Source organism: Ornithorhynchus anatinus (genome assembly GCF_004115215.2).
Source record: "Ornithorhynchus anatinus isolate Pmale09 chromosome Y5 unlocalized genomic scaffold, mOrnAna1.pri.v4 Super_Scaffold_Y5, whole genome shotgun sequence".
In the NCBI taxonomy this organism is placed as follows: domain Eukaryota; kingdom Metazoa; phylum Chordata; class Mammalia; order Monotremata; family Ornithorhynchidae; genus Ornithorhynchus; species Ornithorhynchus anatinus.
In genome coordinates, this window is record NW_024396670.1 from 400491 (window position 1) to 421207 (window position 20717).

At 49.6% G+C, this 20717-nt stretch overlaps 1 protein-coding gene across 2 annotated transcripts in view; it reads left to right on the forward strand.

Annotated features, from left to right (window-relative positions):
• LOC114808722 (mediator of RNA polymerase II transcription subunit 26) overlaps nucleotides 1–4980 on the forward strand; it is an 87105-nt gene extending 82125 nt beyond the window's left edge. For both annotated transcript variants that reach the window (XM_029056544.1, XM_039910992.1), the window contains one exon: nucleotides 2425–4980. In XM_029056544.1, the coding sequence (XP_028912377.1) occupies nucleotides 2425–4077 (1653 nt within the window). In that variant the 3' untranslated portion in view covers nucleotides 4078–4980. The remainder of the gene's footprint in view (nucleotides 1–2424) is intronic.
• The last annotated feature ends 15737 nt before the right edge of the window (nucleotides 4981–20717 follow it).

Sequence of the window (20717 nt, forward strand, 5' to 3'; positions counted from 1 at the left end):
GAGCATGGGCTTTGGAGTCAGGGCTCCTGAGTTCGAATCCCAGCTCTGCCACTTGTCGGCTGTGTGACTGTGGGCAAGTCACTTAACTTCTCTGGGCCTCAGTTCCCTCATCTGTAAAATGGGGATTAAGACTGTGAGCCCCACGTGGGACAACCTGATTCCCCTCTGTCTACCCCAGCGCTTAGAACAGTGCTCGGCACATAGTAAGCGCTTAACAAATACCAACGTTATTATTATTATTATTATTAAATAAATAACAAATATGGACGTAGTGCGTTGGGGCTGGGTGGATGGGGCCGGGGGTGAAAAAAGCGAGCAAGTCAGGAAGTGGGAGAAAAAGAAATGAGGACGTGGTCAGGGAAGCCTTCGTATAGGAGAGGTGCCTTCGATAAGGATTTGAAAGTGGGGAGGCTAACTAATTGCCTGTCAGATATGAAGAGAGAGGGCATTCCAGGGCCAGGGGCGGGGCATGAGCGAGAGGTTAGAGGTGAGATAAACAAGATCAAAGTGCAAGGAGTAGGTTGGCATTAGGAGGAGCAAAGTGTGCAGGCTAGACTGAAATAGGAGAGTAAGGAGATGAGGTAGGAGGGGGCAAGTGATTGAGTGCTGATAACGAGTTTCTGTTTGATCAGGAGGTGGATGGACAATAACAGTAAATAAGATTGACTAACAATTGTGGTATTAAGGACTTACAGTGTGCCAGGCACTGTAGTAGGCACTGGGGTGGAAGAAAGCAAATGGGGTTGTAAAAGGTCGCTGCCCCACATGGGGCACATAGTCTCATTCCCCATTTTTCATTCATTCATTCATTCAATAGTATTTATTGAGCGCTTACTACGTGCAGAGCACTGTACTAAGCGCTTGGAATGAACAAGTCGGCAACAGATAGAGACAGTCCATGCCGTTTGACGGGCTTACAGTCTAATCAGGGGAGACGGACAGACAAGAACAATGGCAATAAATAGAGTCAAGGGGAAGAACATCTCGTAAAAACAATGGCAACTAAATAGAATCGAGGTGATGTACAATTCATTAACAAAATAAATAGGGTAATGGAAATCAATACAGTTGAGCGGATGAGTACAGTACTGTGGGGATGGGAAGGGAGAGGGGGAGGAGCAGAGGGAAAGGGTGAAAAGAGGGTTTAGCTGCGGAGAGGTGAGGGGGGGTGGGAGAGGGAGTAGAGGGAGAAGAGGACTCAGTCTGGGAAGGCCTCTTGGAGGAGGTGAGTTTTAAGTAGGGTTTTGAAGAGGGGAAGAGAATCAGTTTGGCGGAGGTGAGGAGGGTGGCCCAGAGGTCGACGGTGGGAAAGGCAAGACCGAGGGACGGTGAGGAGGTGGGCAGCGGAGGAGCGGAGCGTGCGGGGTGGGCAGTAGAAAGAGAGAAGGGAGGAGAGGTAGGAAGGGGCAAGGTGATGGAGAGCCTTGAAGCCTAGAGTGAGGAGTTTTTGTTTGGAGCAGAGGTTGATAGGCAACCACTGGAGTTGTTTAAGAAGGGGAGTGACATGCCCAGATCGTTTCTGCAGGAAGATGAGCCGGGCAGCGGAGTGAAGAATAGACTGGAGCGGGATGAGAGAGGAGGAAGGGAGGTCAGAGAGAAGGCTGACACAGTAGCCTAGCCGGGATATAACGAGAGCCCGTAGCAGTAAGGTAGCCGTTTGGGTGGAGGGGAAAGGGCGGATCTTGACGATATTGTAAAGGTGAAACCGGTAGGTCTTGGTAACGGATAGGATGTGTGGGGTGAACGAGAGAGACGAGTCAAGGATGACACCGAGATGGCGGGCCTGAGAGACGGGAAGGATGGTCATGCCATCCACGGTGATAGAGAAGTCTGGGAGAGGACCGGGTTTTACAGATGAGGTAACTGAGGAAGCACCGAGAAGTGAAGTAACAGCGGACAAGCAGCAGAGCCGGGATTAGAACCATGTCCTTCTGACTCCCAGGCCCGTGCTCTGTCTACTAGGCTATGCTGTTTGTCACTGAAGGTTCTTGAGGAATGGGGAAACATGGAATTAATTGAAAGAAATGATAAATATTCCTTTGAAAAACAGTAATCCTAATACATGTCTTCAAATGAGAGCCAATATTCTCCAAGAATCCTTCAGATCATTAGTTCATTACTGGCAGCGAATGTTCTGCTAATTCTGTTATAGTTTATTCTCCCAAGCTCTCAGTAGTAAATAGTAAGCACTCAATGAATACCACTGATTGACTGACTCCAAAAACACTAAAAAGTTTTGCAGCTGGCTATAGTGGAATGTCTCCAGGTGGCATATTGAAGGATGTAAGAATAAATCATATTGCTACCAGTATAGTCTCTTCAACCAACTTGGATTTTGTTTTTACATTTAGGAACAATACATCTAACAAGAATGTTCGTGTGTTATGTTGTAATTGCTTGAAAAATGCCTCTCTTTGATTCTAGGAAACAAGATTAGGGAAACTCATCAACGATGTAAGAAAGAAGACAAGAAATGAAGAGCTTGCCAAACGAGCCAAGAAATTGCTGCGAAGTTGGCAAAAATTAATTGAACCTGTAACATCTGAGCCGGTGCCCCACTTATCAAATCCACATGGATCAGCCAACAGTGGTGCTCCTAACTGTAGGCAAGATATGTTACCTACTACACTTGCTGGTTCAAAGTTGAAAAGCATGAATGCCATCCCAGAAGTAAGCACCCCAAAATCTGTAAAAGTGAGAAATAAGGAAAAAAAAATTGTTCCAAGAGAAGGACATCAAAGCACTCCTTCCAAAGTATCTAAAGCCAACTCTGAGTCATTACAAAGCTCTTCTCCCAGTCCAACTACTGGGATCAGAGGAAACTCTGAGAGTTTTCCCAGTTCTCTCGACTTCAAGATGCGCCCAGACTCTGAAAACCTCAGGACGGAACGTAGTGAAAATGATAAGTATAGCAAAATACCAGTAAATGCTGTGAAACCTCAGCCAAGGTCTCCAGGAATTTTAAAGTGTACAAGCACTTCTCCACAGTTTAGGGCTGCAGTACTTCAGCAACCTGATAATATAGAAGAAACCACAGGGCAGCAGCAAACCAGAAATCTGTGTTCATTTAGTCCTACAAATTTAAAAAATGAAACATTTGTCCGACAACAGGATGTCTGTCATGTGAAGCAGTCAATGGCCAATCTTTCGCAAAGATCACAGGTTCCAGGCCTTTCCCAGGTGCTAGCCTTGTCCCCACCTCTAATTTTACTTCCATCAATGGCTCCTAAGGCAGTAAAATTACTGGAAACTTCCCCTCAGTCGGGAACTGTTACAACTCAACCCTGTCGGGAATGTGTGTCTTCTGAAAATTTCCTTTGCCATTCGGAACAACTACCTTTCCAGAGCACATCTCCCAACTTTGAGGTCAGTTTTCATCCTGAAGAATCACAATATGGGTTTTCCCCAGGTGCTATAAAAGTGGACACTGTTGATTCTCCCTCAGAACCAGCCAATAAAAAGAAAAAAAGGTACAGCTCTAGAGATTATTCAATGAATTTAGATGAACTAGTGAGAGAAGGGGGTCTTAAACCTGTAAGATTAAAAGAAAGGAAGCTTACATTTGATCCAATGACAAGACGAATCAAGCCCCTAATGCAGAAGGACTCTTCACAGAGTGATATCCCCGCACCTATTGAACAGCCTAGAATGGAAAGGCAGGAGCAAAAAAACATTCTGCACAATCCATTTGAACAAGCAAATTGGAAAGAACTGTCCAGAAATGAAATGATTCAGACCTATTTCAACCGACAGAATAGTCTGCTTTCCACTTCAGGCATACAAACCCCAGGAGCTCATTATTTTATGAGTGAACATTTGAAAAGGGAAGAAAACATTAGAAAAGAAACTAGAATGACTCATGCGCAGATATCAAAGAGCATACCCACAGACCCACCTGGGCTCAATAGAGAGGTTACAAGCAATGATCTACGCAGCTTATGGGAATTTTACTGGCCAGGTGTGAATGGTTGTTATGATACACAGGGTAATTGGTATAATTGGACACAGTGCATATCTGCAGATCCACATGGTGCTGACAGTAGATTGAATATTTTACCTTATGTCTGCCTAGACTGAGTACAGTTTTTTGCGAAAGTGCTTTTAAAATGGCAAAAATGGTAGGTCACTAGCCATACAGCCTGGAGAGTCAACTTCTTGTTGGAAAACAGATTAGGAAGGAGATCATCAAAATAAATTCACCATCTTTTATAAAGTGCTTGCTAGTAGTTTACTAACAAAAATAGCCAACAGAGAGTATCCCAAGATTTGGCCAAATGTGTTCAAAACTGCATTTAACATTAATCCTCCAATGGACGCAGATGATTCCCAGCTCTTATCAATCTTAATTACAGAATTTACAATATTTACAAAATACTGTGGAAGAGTAACTTTTTGGTTTCATTTGTTTTCTTTAGCCTGATACAAAACGTACAAAATCCTGATTTTATTTGCATTATATTTCCTTTAATTTCATGAATTTTCTTAATGTTATGGTACATAAGTTATTTTAAATAGGTAGTGCACCACAATCTGGTTAGCCAGTTTTGCTTAGCATTGCATTGGTGCCACGTATTCTAGTCTGGTTTCATTTAAAATTCAGTCTCTAGTAAATAACCTGATTTTTTTTTTACTTTTGAAAGATCTTTTTCCTTCCATTACCAACCAGAAAATATTTGCCACTTTTCCTTTAGTGCAAATTTCTAGGAAATTTCTTTTTTCTAGCACTGAAGTAGCAGATGCTACTGTTGAGGGTGTTCTGGAAATAAACTTGTTACCCGTTCCTTTAGATACTGTTTGCCTTATAGATATACATAAAAAAATGTCATTTCCCAAATGCCTTAGTAAGTCTATATTGTTGAGGCAAAGCCTTAGTGAAACACTTCTGAGTTTCTGGGATGCAGAAGTGAACAGTTTTGCTATTTGGTCCTTTAAGTGGACTCTGATGTGAATGTGGAAATAAAAACATTATGGAAAAGAGTTTTCGAAGTATTTGTAGATCAGTTATTTATAATAGCATTTCATTTTAACAAATTTGGATGGTAAATGTTGGGAAGTTTTCAGCAGGCAAAAGTTACCTTTTGTTCAGGAATGCCATATTAACCTACACTGTAGTTTAGGGAGATGGAAATATATATTTACCGCTGTTACAATGACTTCTCTAGAGTTCATTTTCCTTGTAGAAAAATAATGCAGTTCTAAAATGTACCCAGGTAAGGATGTTGTTTGGTAACACGTCTACTTCATTCTTTTAACTAGTGGATGTGTAAATGGGGAAGCAGTGTGGCATAGTGGATCGACCATGGGCCTGGGAATGAGAAAATCATGGGTTCTAATCCCAGCTCCTCCACTTGTCTGCTGTGTGGCCTTGGGCAGGAGACTTCACTTCCCTGTGCCTCAATGACCTCATCTGTAAAAGGGGGATTAAGACTGCAAGCCCCACGTGGGACGTGGACGATATCCACCCCAGGGCTTAGTACCGTGGCCTGGCACGTAGTAAGGGTTTAATGAATGCCCTAATTATTATTAATCTACAAGCATTGGTAGGCACTGGGATAGACATAAGACAATCAAATCATACATGGGCATTCACAGTCTAAGAGGAAGAGAGAGCAAGTATTTTATCCACCATTTTATGAAGGAGGAAGTAGGTCCAGAGACGTTAGAATGAGTAGGCCAAGGTAACAAGAATAACCATTGTCACAACTGGAACAAGAACCAGTTATTCTCAATTATAGTCTTTCAAGTAGACCACACTGCCTGCTGTTAAGCAGTCTTCCTAGAAATAAGGCTGTTAAGCAGTCTTCCTAGGAAACATGTTCAGCTCTCTCTTGGGGTAAAAGACCCTCCCATGTATTCTAGCAGACTCAAGAACCAAAACAGTAAACGGAAATGTATCACTGCCCACATAGATAGATTAGGCTAGGCTTAACTTGCACCAACCAGCTGATTTTTTGGATCTTCAATAAACATATTAAACCACATTCTTTAATCATTATAACAGTGTAACATTCAGTGCTTAACCACCATCTTCCCATTGGCAGTTTTACCGCATAGGAAATCTTCTCTCGTGTATAGAATCGTGCTTTTCTCTAAGTTGTGATGTGCATCTGATTCAGGAAGTCAAGGTCCTTAATCAATATCCAGTCAGTCAGGCAGTCAGTCGAGTATTTATTGAGAGTGGTGACAGTATGCAAAGCAGTGTACTGAGGGGTTGGGAGAGTCTTCATCAAATGCTGTTGAGTAGTTTCTGACCCAAAGCCACTCCATGGACACACCCTCTTCAGAACCTCCCATCTGTTGTCAAAGTTCTGGTAAGTGGGCCCAAAGAGTTTTCTTGGTAAAGATACAGAAGTGGTTTGCCATTGTCTTCTTCCATGCAGAAAAGCTTGAGTGTTTGCAGTTGTCTTTGATCAACTTTTTGAGTACTTGATCATCCATCTTTGATCACCATGCCACTGCTGCCCAGCACAGGTGAATCGACTTTGATGCTTCAGCTGAGACCTTTCCATTATGGGTAGCCCTATGGGGCATAGCTGTAAGCTTCATCAGAGTATGCAGACTCTCCTGGCACGGTAAGGTGTCAATTCATAGGAGAACTGGGAGACTACAATATTATAATAATAACAATAATAATCATGGTATTTGTTAAGCGCTCACTCTGTGTCAAGCACTGTTCTAAGTGCTGGGGAAAGATAAAGGGTAATCAGGTTGTCCCACGTGGGGTTCACAGTCTTCAGCCCTATTTTACAGATGAGGTTACTGAGGCCCAAGGTCACACATCAGAGAAGTGGCAGAGCCGGGATTAGAACCCACGTCCTCTGTCTCCCAAGCTCGTGCTCTTGCCACTGAGCCACACTGTTTCTCAACAGACAAGCTTACAGTCTAGATGGGGAGAGATATTAATATGAATAAATGAATTACAGTTTTATGATTATCAGGCTGATTCAGTAATAGAGATGTCTTGAAGGTAAGAGGAAATGCAAGACTGCAGAGAGGAAGCGAGAGAGGCTGGAGATGGGTATCATTTGCATAGTGGTAGTAGTTGAAGCTATGTGCCGAATTGTACATTCCAAGACCTTAGTACAGTGCTCTACACATAGTAAGCACTCAATAAATACTATTGAATGAATGAATGAATGAATGAATGAATGAATGAATGTGAGAGAATGAGTTCTCCAAGGGAGTGGTTGTAGATGGAGAATAGATGGGGGCCCAGAACTGAACCTTGAGGGACTCCTACACTTAGTGGGTGGGAGGCAAAGGTGGAGCCTGCAAAAGACGCTGAGAATGAACTACCAGAGACATGGGAGGAGAACCAGGAGAAGACAATGTCAGTGAAACCGAGGTTGTTTGCAGGAGAGGGGAGAGGTTGATAGTATTGAAGGCAGTTTACAGGTCAAAGAGGATTATGATGGAGTAGAAGCTGTTGGATTTGGCAAGAAGGAGATCATCTGTGACCTTTGAGATGGCAATTTCTAAGGAGGGAAGAGAACGGAAGTCAGATTGGAGGGTTTCAAGAAGAGAATCGGAGGAGAGGAACTTGAGACAATGAGCAAAGCCAACTCCCTAAAGGAGTTTGGAAAGGAGAGGTAAGAGGGAGATGGGGTGATAAGGGAGCCGTGGGGTAAGGGGAGGATTTTTTTTTTTTAATATAGGAAGACAGGCGTATTTGAAAGCAGTGGGGAAGCCACTGGGGAGGAAATAGTTGAAGATGGTTAGGAAGGGAAGATAGAGGGCAAGTGTTTCGATAAGGTGCAAAGTGTTGGGGATCGCCTCAAGATGGCGATGGTGAGGCCAGCCTCAACCCCAAGTTAGGGGACCTGTGCCATGTGACCTGTAAAATGCCTGCGCCGTTGCCTGCGCCATGTGGACTGTAAAATGGCCACGCCACGTGAAACTCCTCCACCATATGCCACTTCAAACTTGGTGCGCCACTCTCGCGCGGACCGGTCGGGTGTCACGGGATCACGAAAGTGCTTACTGATTGGTTACCGTTACTATGTGTGCCTAGCCCCGATTGGGTGCCCTGTGCCAGCGGGGGGTTTCGCCGTACCAATAAAGCGGGCAGGGTGGCCCGGGATCGGGGCGCTGTGGTCACTCGTACCCCACTGGGGTGAACGGGCCGCTCGCCACTTCCCTACTGTCCTGTTCTTTGACCCGTTCTCTCGGAGTCTTTCGTCTCTTCATCGACTAAACGAACCCTTTCTAATTTGTCTAATTTTTGTCGATAACAGTTTTGGCGACCACGAAGGGACCCTGTCATGTTGATTGACTGATTCCGCACGAGAGAACGTGGGACGGTGAGTTATCCCCGCTCTGACGAATGCCTACTAGGGAGAAGACTAGTCGACTAAACCCAAACCCCGCTTTTAGGGAAGCCCTGGTAGTCCTTCGGTGGGGAGGCTCTTAAATTTAAATTTTGGTAACGTCGAGGGGTCGAGGACCCGAGTGGACGTTGGGTAACGTCGAGGGGTCAAGGACCCGGGAGGACGTTGGGAAAACTCCTGTGCAGGTGGAGTCGAGGAGGGTCGCGGACCCTGGCCGACATGGAATACTGAGAGCCCCAGTGCGGCTGTCCAGTGGGACTGTCCAAGAGTCCTCATCGGTAGGGCTGTCTGGACGAAATGGGGAGTAGTCACCCCGAGCCGGATCGCTGCGTTACCGTGTTTGGGAATCATGGAAGACGGGTTGCCTTCCCCAAAAGAAAAAAGAGAGAGAGAGAGAGAAAAAAAAAAAAAAGATTTTTTCGAAAACAGTTATGGCGACCACGGAAAAAGAAAAAAAAGAGAGAGAAAAAATTTTTTTTTTTTAAAAAAAAAGGCAGCCACCAAGCAGAAACTAATTTGGTGCTGCCCAGACTGGAAACGTTTAACCGATGAAAAGGGTCTTTACTTTTGGGTAGAGGGGGGTACTTTTGACCCCTCGGCCCTCTAGAATCGCTTCTTACCTTTCTCTCCCCCGTTCGTAACTTTCCCTGCGCCCGCCGCTGCTCTTCTGCATCTGCGGGGTCTCCTGTCTCTTGGCCCCTCGGGCCCGAATTTTCCACGTGGAGCGTGTTGTGGCGTGGCCTTGTCTCGGTCCTCGGATGGACCCGGTTATCCGTTCGATTAATGACCAGAACGAGTCGGCTGGCTTTCAGAGGGCTGCTGCTGCTGCTGCTGCTGCTGCTGCTGCTGCTGCTGCTGCTGCTGCTGCTGCTGCTGCTGCTGCTGCTGCTGCTGCTGCTGCTGCTGCTGCTGCTGCTGCTGCTGCTGCTGCGTGCTCGCCCCCCCTGCTGCTGCCTGCCGCAGCTGCCCCGGCCTTGCCCTGGGAATGGTGGGACTGGCTGCTCCTGGGGGCATGGACCGCTTCTCTTTTGTCTTTTCTTTTCCTTGCTGTGAAGTCGCAGCCTCTGAACCTGGGAATGGTGGGACCGGCTGCCCAGATCCTGGGGGCATGGACCTCTTGTCTTTTGGCTTTCCTTTTCTTTACTGTGTAATCGCAGCCTCTGAATTTTGTGGTGAGATTAAGATGGGTCTAAAGAGAACTCATCTGGCATTCCACCTTCCCACCGCACCCAAAGTTTTTTTTGTTTGAAAGATCCACTGTTAATAGGGCTATTAATTCAAAATTGTCATTAAAAAGTTTTGGGGAAAAAAAAGGGCAAAACAAATCACCAGTCTTACAGGGGTTTGGAGGATAAAAGTCTCGTTCAATTTAAGAACTACTCTCTTTAGTTCTCAGGAAGAATTGGAGGAAAAAAAAAATATTTCTATTAACTAATCTTCTCTGTCCAGGAAAGTGGAAAAACTTCCCTTTTAGAACAGTTCATCTTTCTCGGGAAATGCATTATTGGGAAGATAAGAAAACAGGTATTTGACCTATGAGTAAAAGTTCTTTTCCAGTGGGTTAAGGTACCAGGCAACCCCTTATGAGGTAGACATTCCTCCTTCCCCTTTCGCCTAACTTGGTGGGTAAATATACTCAAAGGAAAGTGACTTAATTTTTCTATGTAAAATTTGAAATATTCACAAGATTTTAGAACCAAAATTTGTACATGATCCTTGGCTTTTGAATTAAGACACAGTCAAATGTTCTAAATTTAAGCACAGAATTATTTAATAACAAAGCTAGCAAAATTTAATTTGCATATTTTGTAATTGGTATTCCGATAGTAGTTGACGGCATATAGCCTTGGTTTTGTCTTTTTTTTTTTTTCTCATCCCACTGTTAATATACTTGTAACTATAACTGTAATGCTGAAAGTTTGGTTTTGGTTTTTTGGTAAGTTCAATTCAGGTGCCAAATGAAATTTTATCCTAAACAATGGGAATAAGAAAAGTATATGGAATTTTTAAATGTACATAGATCTGATAAGCCAATCTAGGAAAACAATGGGGTGAAACTGGAATTGCAGAATCTTATCACTTGACCTTCCTCTTCGAACCAAACTAATCGAATGTAAATGTTCCCAACTTTATAAACTTTGGAAGTACAGGAGTTGATTGAAATTGTATACTTTTCTTAAAGGTGCAGGTGCAGTTTCTTCAAGTTGTTTGTATAGCAAAATCTTCACTTCCTGAGCTTTGACAAGCCTGTTTATTCAGGAAGAGGTTGGGTACTGTCTTTAGTGGAATATTCACAAGGAGAAACTGCATTTGCAGTAAGCATTACTGTAAGTTTGAAATGTATAGTCTTACCACAGAGCTTTTAGTTTAATCTAAACAAAGTTCATGTGGTGGTGGTAGAAAAATTCTTGAAATGCAAAGCTGGATAAGTTTTGAAAGGCAAAGATGAGTATCTTAACCTGCAGTACTGTGTAGTTGTGCAAAAAGCTGTTTGGGAAGAAAGGTTTGGTAATTTTCATGTGTGTGGGTATGCTTTCTGATAAGGTGGGTTCAGCAATTCTGTCTTTGAGGCGGGGTAGGGTATTCCATTGTTCCTGGGAGCGTTAGGTTTCTGTTGCTCCTGGATCCCTGAACTCAGCCTTCTCACCAAACTCTTATATGTCCTTTTGACAGCCGGGACCCCAGAGCCCCTCCCGTGGAATACCGAGACCCGGCAAGTTTTCGATCCATTACGTTCTGCATTAGGAACTTCCCCTGACCTTGGGCTCCCTGATTATTCAAAACCTTTCCACCTGTTTGTCCAGGAGCGGGTTGGCGTGGCATGTGGGGTCCTTTGCCAGGACCTCGGCCCTTCCCTTGGTCCGGTGGCATACTCTTCCCTACAATTGGATCCTGTTAGTCAAGCCCAGGTCCCCTGTATTTGTTGCACTGTAGCCGCCTGTAATATCCTTGATGGCGCCCAGGACTTGTTTCAGGGGCACCGGGTTGTCATACATGCCTCGTCGTTCAAGGGCCACACAGGCATTGTCCGCTGCCCGTATGACACATTACGAGCTCACCTTGAGTGGTAACCCCACTGTCACTGTGGAGCGCTGCGGTGCTTTAAATCCCACCACCCTACTGGGAGCTGGGTCGTTAGACCCGATGGTTCCAGCTGAGGGACCACATGATTGTGTCCAGGTTGCTTCAACAGTGGCCATGGCCTGGCCGAACTTAACGGACGTTTCTCTCCAGGACCCTGACCTTGAGCTCTTCACGGTTAGTTCCTCCTAGGTGGACGATGGGTTCTAGTTCTCTGGGGCCGCAGTTGTTACCTCCCCTGGCATCCTCTGGTTGACCGCCTTACCTCCTTCCTATAGCACTCAGGCTGCGGAACTAGTCGCTCTTACTCGGGTGCTCCTGTTGGTTGCAGGCTGCCATGTGAATGTCTGCACGGACTCTCGCTATGCCTTTGGAATTTGCCATGCTACTGAGGCCCTTTGGCGAGCCCGTGGTTAGGTCACTTCAGCTGGATGGCCTATTGCCCACGGCAACCTCATTGTGGGGCTGCTTCAGGCTCTGGCAGAACCTGCTGCAGTGGCCGTCATCCACGTCCGATCTCGCACGAGGTCCCGAGATGCTATCAGCCTGGGTAACGCCAGGGCAGAGCACACTGCTTTGGCAGCTGCTCGGGACCCTGTCCGAGACAAAATGGTAGTGGCTGTGCTTGATGCAGATGTGACCCTGTTGACTACCGCCCTGCCTGTTACTGCTGAGAAGGTCTGGGACTGTTGCGGACCAGGTATGAGGCTACCGAGCGGGATGGGTACTTCTGGCTCCCCATCTTCACCCGTTCATCTGTGTTCACTGTTTGTCAGTTGATCTACAAGTCTTCCCATTTTGGGGCAGGGGCCTTAGCCCACATGGTCCCCTGTTGCTGGTTTGCCCTTGGCATTCACCCACTGGTATGCTGAGTCACAGAGACGTGTCCCATCTGCCGTTTCTTTTTAATCAGGCCCATCCTCTGGTTCCACTCTGTGCAGGGCATCCCTAGGTTTATCTCCCTTTAGAGGTGCTCCAAATTGATTTTATTACCCTTCCCTGAGCTGAGGGCTTCTGCCATGCCCGACGGGCTGAGTTTGAGGCTTTCCCCGCAAGGACCTGTACTGTCCTCCTGGTTGGTTGTGTTCTCTCTTAACCACTTCCTCTGCAATTCGTGTTGCCAAGTGCTCGGCGTGGATCCATCATTCGCAGGTGAAAGCAGCTGTTGTGGACGTCCCTGGGACGGCTCCCGGAGGACCTGTGCCGTCGCCTCCCATGCCGCCGACTGCCTCGTGCCTTCCTTCAATGCCTCCGTCCCCGCAGGCCTCCCGCATCCCACCTCTACGTCTTCGTCGATCCTCGTCTGGATGGGCTGCGCGTCCTTGCCTGTGCTGGTTATATGTTTTTTTGGAGAAGCAGCGTGGCTCAGTGGAAAGAGCACGGGCTTTGGAGTCAGGGCTCATGAGTTCGAATCCCAGCACTGTGGGCAAGTCACTTAACTTCTCCGTGCCTCAGTTCCCTCATCTGTAAAATGGGGATTAAGACTGTGAGCCCCACGTGGGACAACCTGATTCCCCTATGTCTACCCCAGCGCTTAGAACAGTGCTCGGCACATAGTAAGCGCTTAACAAATACCAACATTATTATTATTATTATTAGTGCTTAGTACAGTGCTTGGAATATAGTAAACATTTAACAAATACCTTAAAAAAAACTCCAAGCCAAACAAATAAACAAAAAAGAAACAGTTTTACTTCCCTGTGCTTCAGTTCCCTCATATGTAAAAATCAGGATTAAGTCCGTGAGCTCCATGAAGAACATGGGCTGTGTCCAACCTCATTAGTTTGAATCTAAGGTGGATTCCTCAGGAAGGGACATCTCGACGCCCCCGTGGCCTTCCCTGCAGGCGAAGGATCCATCCGGTTTGGGAATTCCTGGTCCGATGGCGTCGACCTACATAATGGAATTCTCAGCGCCCAAGTAGCTGCACCTTGGGGAACAAACTCCTTCCGGGAGAAGGAGGACTAGTGGTCCAAAGGCGTAATTCTCAGGAAGGGATATCTTGGCGCCCTGATGTTCCCTTCTGGATGGAAAGGATGTTGCTATGAAGTGGTGGTCTCATGGGCCTATAGCTCCATCTGGAAGACTGGAGGGGAAAGATCCTTCCGGGATCAGCTCCGATGGCGGGCCAGAGGTCGACGGCGGGATAGGGGTGAGCGGGGGACAGTGAGGGAGTGAGCGTTCGAGCAGCCGAGTGTACGGGGTGGGCAGTAGAAAGAGAGAAGAGAAGTGAGGTAGGACGGGGCAAGGTGATGGAGATCCTTGAAGCCAAGAGTGAGGAATTTTTATTTCGTGCAGAGGTTGATAGCCACCCCCTGGAGGTTTTTCAGGAGGGCAATGACATGCCCAGAGCGTTTCTGTAGGAAGGTGATCCAGGCAGCGAAATGAAGAATAGACTGGAGTGGGGAGACAGGAGGAAGGGAGATCAGAGAGAAGGCTGGCATAATATTCCAGTCGGGATATTTGGAGAGCTTATACCAGTACGATAGCCGTTTGGATGGAGAGGAAAGGGCAGATCTTGGCGATATTGTGAAAGTGAGACCGGCAGGCAGTGATGACGGATTGGATGTGCAGGGTGACTGAGAGAGCTGAGTCAAGGATGACATGTCGGTTGTGGGCTTGTGAGACGGGGAGGATGGTCATGACAACCACGGTGACAGGAAAGTCAGGAAGAGGACAGGGTTTGGGAGGGAAGATAAGGAGCTCAGACTTGGACATCTTGGCGCCCTGGTGTTCCCGTCTGGTTGGGAAGGATCCTGCCGTGAAGCGGGGGACTCGAGGTCCTATGGCCCCATCTGGGACACTAGGAGGGCAAAGATCCTCCGGAAACAGGTCCAATGGCGGGCTGTTCAGGCAGGGAGAATTCGGGCCTCTCAGGATGGCGTCCGGATGGCAAAAACCATTCCGGGAAAGGAGGACTCGTGGACAGATGGCAGGTTTCTCAGGAGGGGAAATCTCGGCTCCCGTGTGAGTGCGTCCGAAAGGGAAAGACAATTCCAAAATGAGGGGAACTCGTGGTCCAATGGCAGGCTTCTGAAAAAAAGGAGAACTCGGCCCAGGAGAGGCGGCATGCGGAGGGGAGAGATCCTAAGGCCAAAAAAGGGACTCGTGGGTTCCTTAGGCAGGGAGATTTCGGCGCTTCCATGTCCTACTCCAGAGGGGAATAATCCTTCCGGGAACCTGGAGACTCCAGGTCCGGCGGCGGGTTCCTCGGGCAGGAAGATCTCGGCGCTCCATTTCAGCGTCCCCTAGGGGAAAGATTCTTCCAGTAAGAGGGGCACTAGTTCTCCAATGGTGGGGTCCTCAGGAAGGGAGATCTCGGCACCCTTATGACAACGTCCGGAGGCCAGAGATCCTACGGCCAACAGGGGGACTTGTGGTCCGAAGGCGTTTCCTCATAAAGGGAGATCTCGGCCCCCAGTGGCAGACTAAAGAGGGGAAATAGCCTCATGGATCCGGTCGACTCGAGATTCGATGGCGGGATCCTGAGCAAGGGATTTGTCTGCTCCACCGTGGCTGGGTCCACAGGGGAAAGGTCCTAGCGGGACACAGGGACATGGGGTCCGATGGTGGACTCCTTTGGAAGGGAGTCATCAGAGGTCTCGTGGAGCGTGCGGAATGGAAGGATCAAACCGGGAAGAAGGGAACTGTGGTTCCTGAAAGGGTCCTCAGAAGGCAGATCTCGGCGCCCTTGTGTCGGTGTCTGGAGGAGATGTATCCTACAGCCAACACAGGGACTCGTCTTCCGATGGCGTGTTCTTCAGAATGGGAGATCAAGGTGGACGGGTTTGGCATCCGTTGGTTAAACTGGGGGACTTGTAGTCTCATGGCTGATTCCTCAAGAAGGGAAAATCTGGCACTCTCCTGGAGGGATCTCGTAGGATCGCGGAAGATCCTACCCAGAATAGGGAGACTCGTCATCAGAAGGCGGGTTCCTTAGGTAGGGAGATCCCGACTCGTCTGTGGCCCCCTCCGGAGGGGAAAGATCCTTCAGGCAACATGGGAACTCATGGTCCGATGGCGTGTTCCTCAGGAAGGGAGATCTCGGCACCCTCGTGGTGGAATCTGGTGGGGCACAATGCTTCCGGGTAAAAGGGGACCCTCGTCTAACGTGGGATTCCGCAGAAAGGGAGATCAGATCGCCTGGTGTTTTCGTCCGCAGGGGAAAGACCATTCTGGTACATGGGGGACTGGTCGGCGGATTGGGAGTTTCTCAGGAAAAGAGATCGCCGGACGCCCAGGGGAATGATCCTTCCTGGAAAAGGGGACTCGTGTTCTGACGGCGGGATCATCAGGAAGCGACATCTTGACGTTCCCGTGTCCTATTCTTCTGGAGGGAGAGATCCACCAGGGAACAAGGGGGGTCGGGTTCCGATGGCCTGTTCCTCCGGAGGGGAGCTCTCGGGGACCCTCGTGGAGGCACCTGGAAGGGAAAAATACATCCAGGAACAGCACGGCTCGTCGTTCGATGGCGGGATCCTCAGAAAGGGAGATCTCGACACTCCCTTGGTCTACTCTGGAGGGAAAAGATTCTTCCAGGAGCATGGGAACCCATGGTCCAAAGGCACGTCCCTCCGGAAGGGAGATCTCGGGTAACCCCGTGGCGGCGTCTGCAGGGGAAAAATCCAGCCAGAAAAAGGGGGACTCATCGTCCGACTGCGGGATCCCGAGAAAGGGAGATCTCGATGTCCGGGTGGCAACATCCGGAATGGAAGGATCCTTCCGGGAACAGGGGGACTCGTGTCCTGAAGGTGGGATCCTCAGGAAGGGAGATCTCGACATTCCCGTAGTCTCCTCTGGACGGAAAAGATCCTTCCGGGATCATGGGGACTCATGGTCTGATGTCGTGTCCTCCAGAATGGAGATCTGGGGTACTCTCGTGGCGGTATCTGGAGGGGAAAATATCTAACCAGGTAAAGGGGACTCGTCGTCCGATGTCGAGATCCTGAAATGGTGAGATCTCGGCGCCCCGGTGGCAGCGTCTGGAATGCAAGGATCCTTCTGGGAACAGGGGGACTCACGGACCGATGGCGGGATCCTCAGGAGGGGAGATACCGACGCTCCCGTAGCCTCCTCCGGAGGGCAAAGATCCCTCCGGGAACACGGGGACCCATGGAAGGATGGAGTGTTCCTCCGGAACGGAGATGTCGGGTCCCCTGGTGTCGGCGTCTAGAGGGGAAATTCCATTCCGGGAAAAGGAGGGCTCATCTTTCAGTGACTATGGCGGGATCCAGAGAAAGGGAAAACTGGGCATCCGGTGGCAGCGTCCGGAATGCAAGGATCCTTCCGGGAACAGGGAGACTCATAGTCCAATGAAAGGTGGGTGGGGGGATTTCTCCGGAAGGGAATCTCGGCACCCTCGTGGTGCAGGGGGACTTGTGGTCAGTGGCGGGTTGCTCAGGAAGCTGGATCTCGGCTCCCCATGACAGAGGAAGGAGGGGAAATATTCTTCGTGGATTGCGGTACTCGCTTGGCAATGGCGAGCTCCTCAGGAAGGGGGATTTCGGCGTTGCCTTGGCTGCGTCCTGAGGGGATAGTTCCTAGCGGGAACAGGGGGTCAATGGCCCCTTGGAGGCCTCCTTGGAAGGGAAATGTCAGAGCACTCGTGGTGCCGTTTGGAAGGGAAGGATCCTCCCAGGAACGGGGGGACTCGGGGTCCGATGGCAGAGTCCTGATGAACTGAGATCAACAGGCAGCATCCGCAGGGGAAACGTACATCCGGGAACACGGGGAGTCGTGGTCTAGTTGCGGGTTCTACAAAATGGGAAATCACGGCACAGCTTGGGGGATCCTTCAGGTTAAAGAACCTCCGGTAACCGGCGGAGTCGTGGTACCATGGCAGAGTCCTCAGGAAGGGAAATCTCGGGGACCTAGAGTCAAGTTCTGGAAGGGAAGTATCCTACTGCAAACACGGGAACTCGTCTCCTGTGGCGTGCTCCTCAGATAGGAAGACCAAGGTGTCGCTTGAGGGAGTCCGCAGGTTGAAGAAACTTTCCGCAAATGGGGAACTCCAGGTCCGATGGTGGGTAAATCAGGAAGAGATATCCCAGAGCCCGTCTGGCCCGTCAGGAGTACGGGGACTTGTGGTCTGCTTTTGGAGCCTCAGGATGGGAGATCTAGGCACATTGTTGGAAGGGATCTGGAAGGGAAAAATCCTTCCGGGAAAAAGGGGATTCCTTGTCCAGAAGCGGCTTTCCCAGAAAAGGAAATTACGTCTCCCCACGTGGACGTTCTCAAGGTGAAGACCTTTCTCTTAACTGGACGAGTGCTAGTCTGATGGCTGGTTCCTCAGGAGGAGAGATCTCGGCCTGTCCATGTGGTCGTCCGAAACTAAAGATCCTTGGGGAAGAGAAGTACTTCTGGTCCGATGGCTGGCTCCTCAGAAAGGTTGGTCTCGGGGTTCTGTGACAGAGTAAGGAGTGGAAATATCCTTCGTGGATCCGCGGGACTCGTTTAGCGATGGCGGGCTCCACAGGCAGGGAGGTTTTGGTTCCTCCTTGATTGCGCCCAGAGGAAAAAGTTTCTAGCTGGAGCTAGGAGACTAGGGTCTGATGGCAGGCTCCTCAGGAAGTGATATCTCAGCAACCTCGTGGCGTCGTGCAAAGGCCAAAGATTCTGCAAAGGTCAAAGATTCTACCGCGAACGGGGGACTCGTGGCCAGAAGGCAGATTCCTCCAGAAGGGAGATCTCAACGCACCCGAGGCCTCCTTCGGAAGGGAAAGATCCATCCAGGAACGTGGGGACTCCTGGTCCCACAGCGTGTTCCTCAAGAAGGGAGATTTCGGCCCCCTCTTGGCGGCATCTAGAGGGGAAGACTCCTTCCGGGAACAGGGAGAGTCATAGTCCGAGTGCGGGTTTCTCAGGATGTGAGGTCTCGACACACTCGAGGCGTCATACGAGGGTGAAAGATCCTGCCGTGAACAGGAGAACTCGTGGTCACAACATGTATTCCTCAGGAAAGGAGATCTCGAAGCTCCCGTGGCCATCGTCGGGATGGAACCTCCTGGACCAATGGCGTGGATCTAAGTAGAGAAGCAGCGTGGCTCAGTGGAAAGAGCACGGGCTTTGGAGTCAGAGGTCATGAGTTCGAATCCCTGCTCTGCCACTTGTCAGCTGTGTGACTGTGGGCAAGTCACTTTACTTCTCTGGGCCTCAGTTACCTCATCTGTAAAATGGGGATTAAGACTGTGAGCCCCACGTGGGACATCCTGATTCCCCTGTGTGTACCAGCGCTTAGAACAGTGCTCGGCACATAGTAAGCGCTTAACAAATACCAACATTATTAAGTAAGGGAGTGCTCTGCGCCCTAGTGGTGGCGTCTGGAGGAGCACACTAAGGGCGACTATTAGTCCGACGGTGGAATCCTCGGGAATGGAGATCATGGCGCCTCGGTGGCTCTGTCTGGTTGAGAAGGGTCCTGCCATGAAGAAGGGGACTCATGGGCTTGTGGCCCCGTCTGGGAGACCGGAGGGAAAGATCCTTCTGGGACCAGGTCTGATGGTCTGATGGCGGGCTGGTCAGGCAGGGAGAATTCAGCACCGTCGTGACCATATCCGGACGGCAAAACTCGTTCCGAAAATGGAGGACTCGTGGTCCGATGGTAGGTTTCTCAGGAGTGAAAATCTCGGTGCCCGCGTGGGTGCATCCGAAAGGGAAAGACCCTTCCAAGATGAGGGGGACTCGTGGTCCAAAAGCGGGCTCCTGAAAAAAGGAGAACTTGGCCCAGGAGAGGCGGTATGCAGAGCGGTGAGATCCTAACGGGAAAAAAAAGGACTCGTGGGTTTCTCAGGGGCTTCCGTGCCCTACTCCAGAGGGGAACGATCCTTCCAGGAGCCTGGGTACTCCAGGTCCGATGGCGGATTCCTCGGGAAGGAAGATCTCGATGTCCCATCTAGCCTTTCGAGGGTAATGACCCTTCCAGTAAGAAGGGGCTAAGGGACACTCGTATTCTGATGGCGAGCTTCTCAGGAAGTGAGATCTCAGCACCCTTGTGGCGACGTCCGGAGACCAGAGATTCTCCCGTGAACAGGGGGACTCGTGGCTGAAGGCGCCATGCAGAGGGGAGAGCTCCTAATGGAAAAAGGGGACTCGTGAGTTCGTCAGGAAGGGAAATGTCGGAGCTTCCGTGTCCTCCTCCAGAGGGAAACGGTTCTTCCGGGAAACTGGGACTCCAGGCCCTGAAGGCGGGTTCATCGGGAAGGAAGATGTTGGCACCGTTGTGACGACGTCCGGAGGCCAGAGATCCTCCCACGAATAGGGGGACTCATAGTCCGAAGGTGGTTTCATCAGGAAGGTAGATCTCAGCGGCCCGTGGCAGAGTAAGGAGGGGAGAGAGAGCCTTGGTGGATCGGGTGGGCTCATGTTTCAATGGCGGGATGCTGAGGAAGGGATATTTCGGCTTCTTCATGGCTGCATCCGCAGGGGAAAGTTCCTAGCAGGAAAAGAGGGACGGGGGTCCGATAGCAGAATCCTTTGGAAGGGATTGTGTCGGAGGCCTCATGGCGGCGTGCAGAGTTGTAGGATCCTACCAGGGAGAAGGGGACTCGTGGTCCCATGATGGGCCCTCGGAAGGCAGATCACGGGGCCCTAGTGTCGGCATCTGGAGGGCAAGTATTCTATGGGCAACAGGGGAACTCATCTTCCGATGGTGTGTTCTACAGAATGGGACATCAAAGTGTCTGGATGGGGCGGCCGCAGGTGAAAGAACCTTCCGGTAACTGGGAAACAAGTGATCTGAAGTCTGGTTCCACAGGAAGGCAGATGTCTGTACCCTCGTGGTGGCATGCGAAGGCGAAAGATCCTACCACGAATAGGGAGACTCGTAGTCAGATGTAGGGTTCCTCTGGTTACGAGATCTGGAAACTTCAGTGGCCTCCTCCGGAGGGGAAAGATCCCTGGGGGAACATGGGGATTCGTGGTCCGATGGCGGGTTTCTCAGGAAGGGAGATCTCGTGGCGGCGACCGGGAAAGATGGAACTCCTGGTCTAATGGCAGGTTCCTGAGAAAGGAATTTCAGGTAGCCTCCTGTGGGCATCCGCAGGGTAATGGAGCTTTTGATGCCTGGGTGACTGGTCGGCCGACTGGCGATTCTTCAAAGAAGATGCATGTCCGGAGGCAGGGGGGAAAGATCCTTCCTGGAACAGGGGGATTCGTGTTCCGATGGCGGGATGAACAGGAAACAGGAAACGAGTTCTTCATGTTCCCGTGTCATCTTCCTCCGGAGGGAAAAGATCCAGCCGGGATCAAGGGGTCTCGTGGTGCGATGCCGTGTTCCTCTGGAAAGGAGATCTCGGGTACCCCCTTGACAGC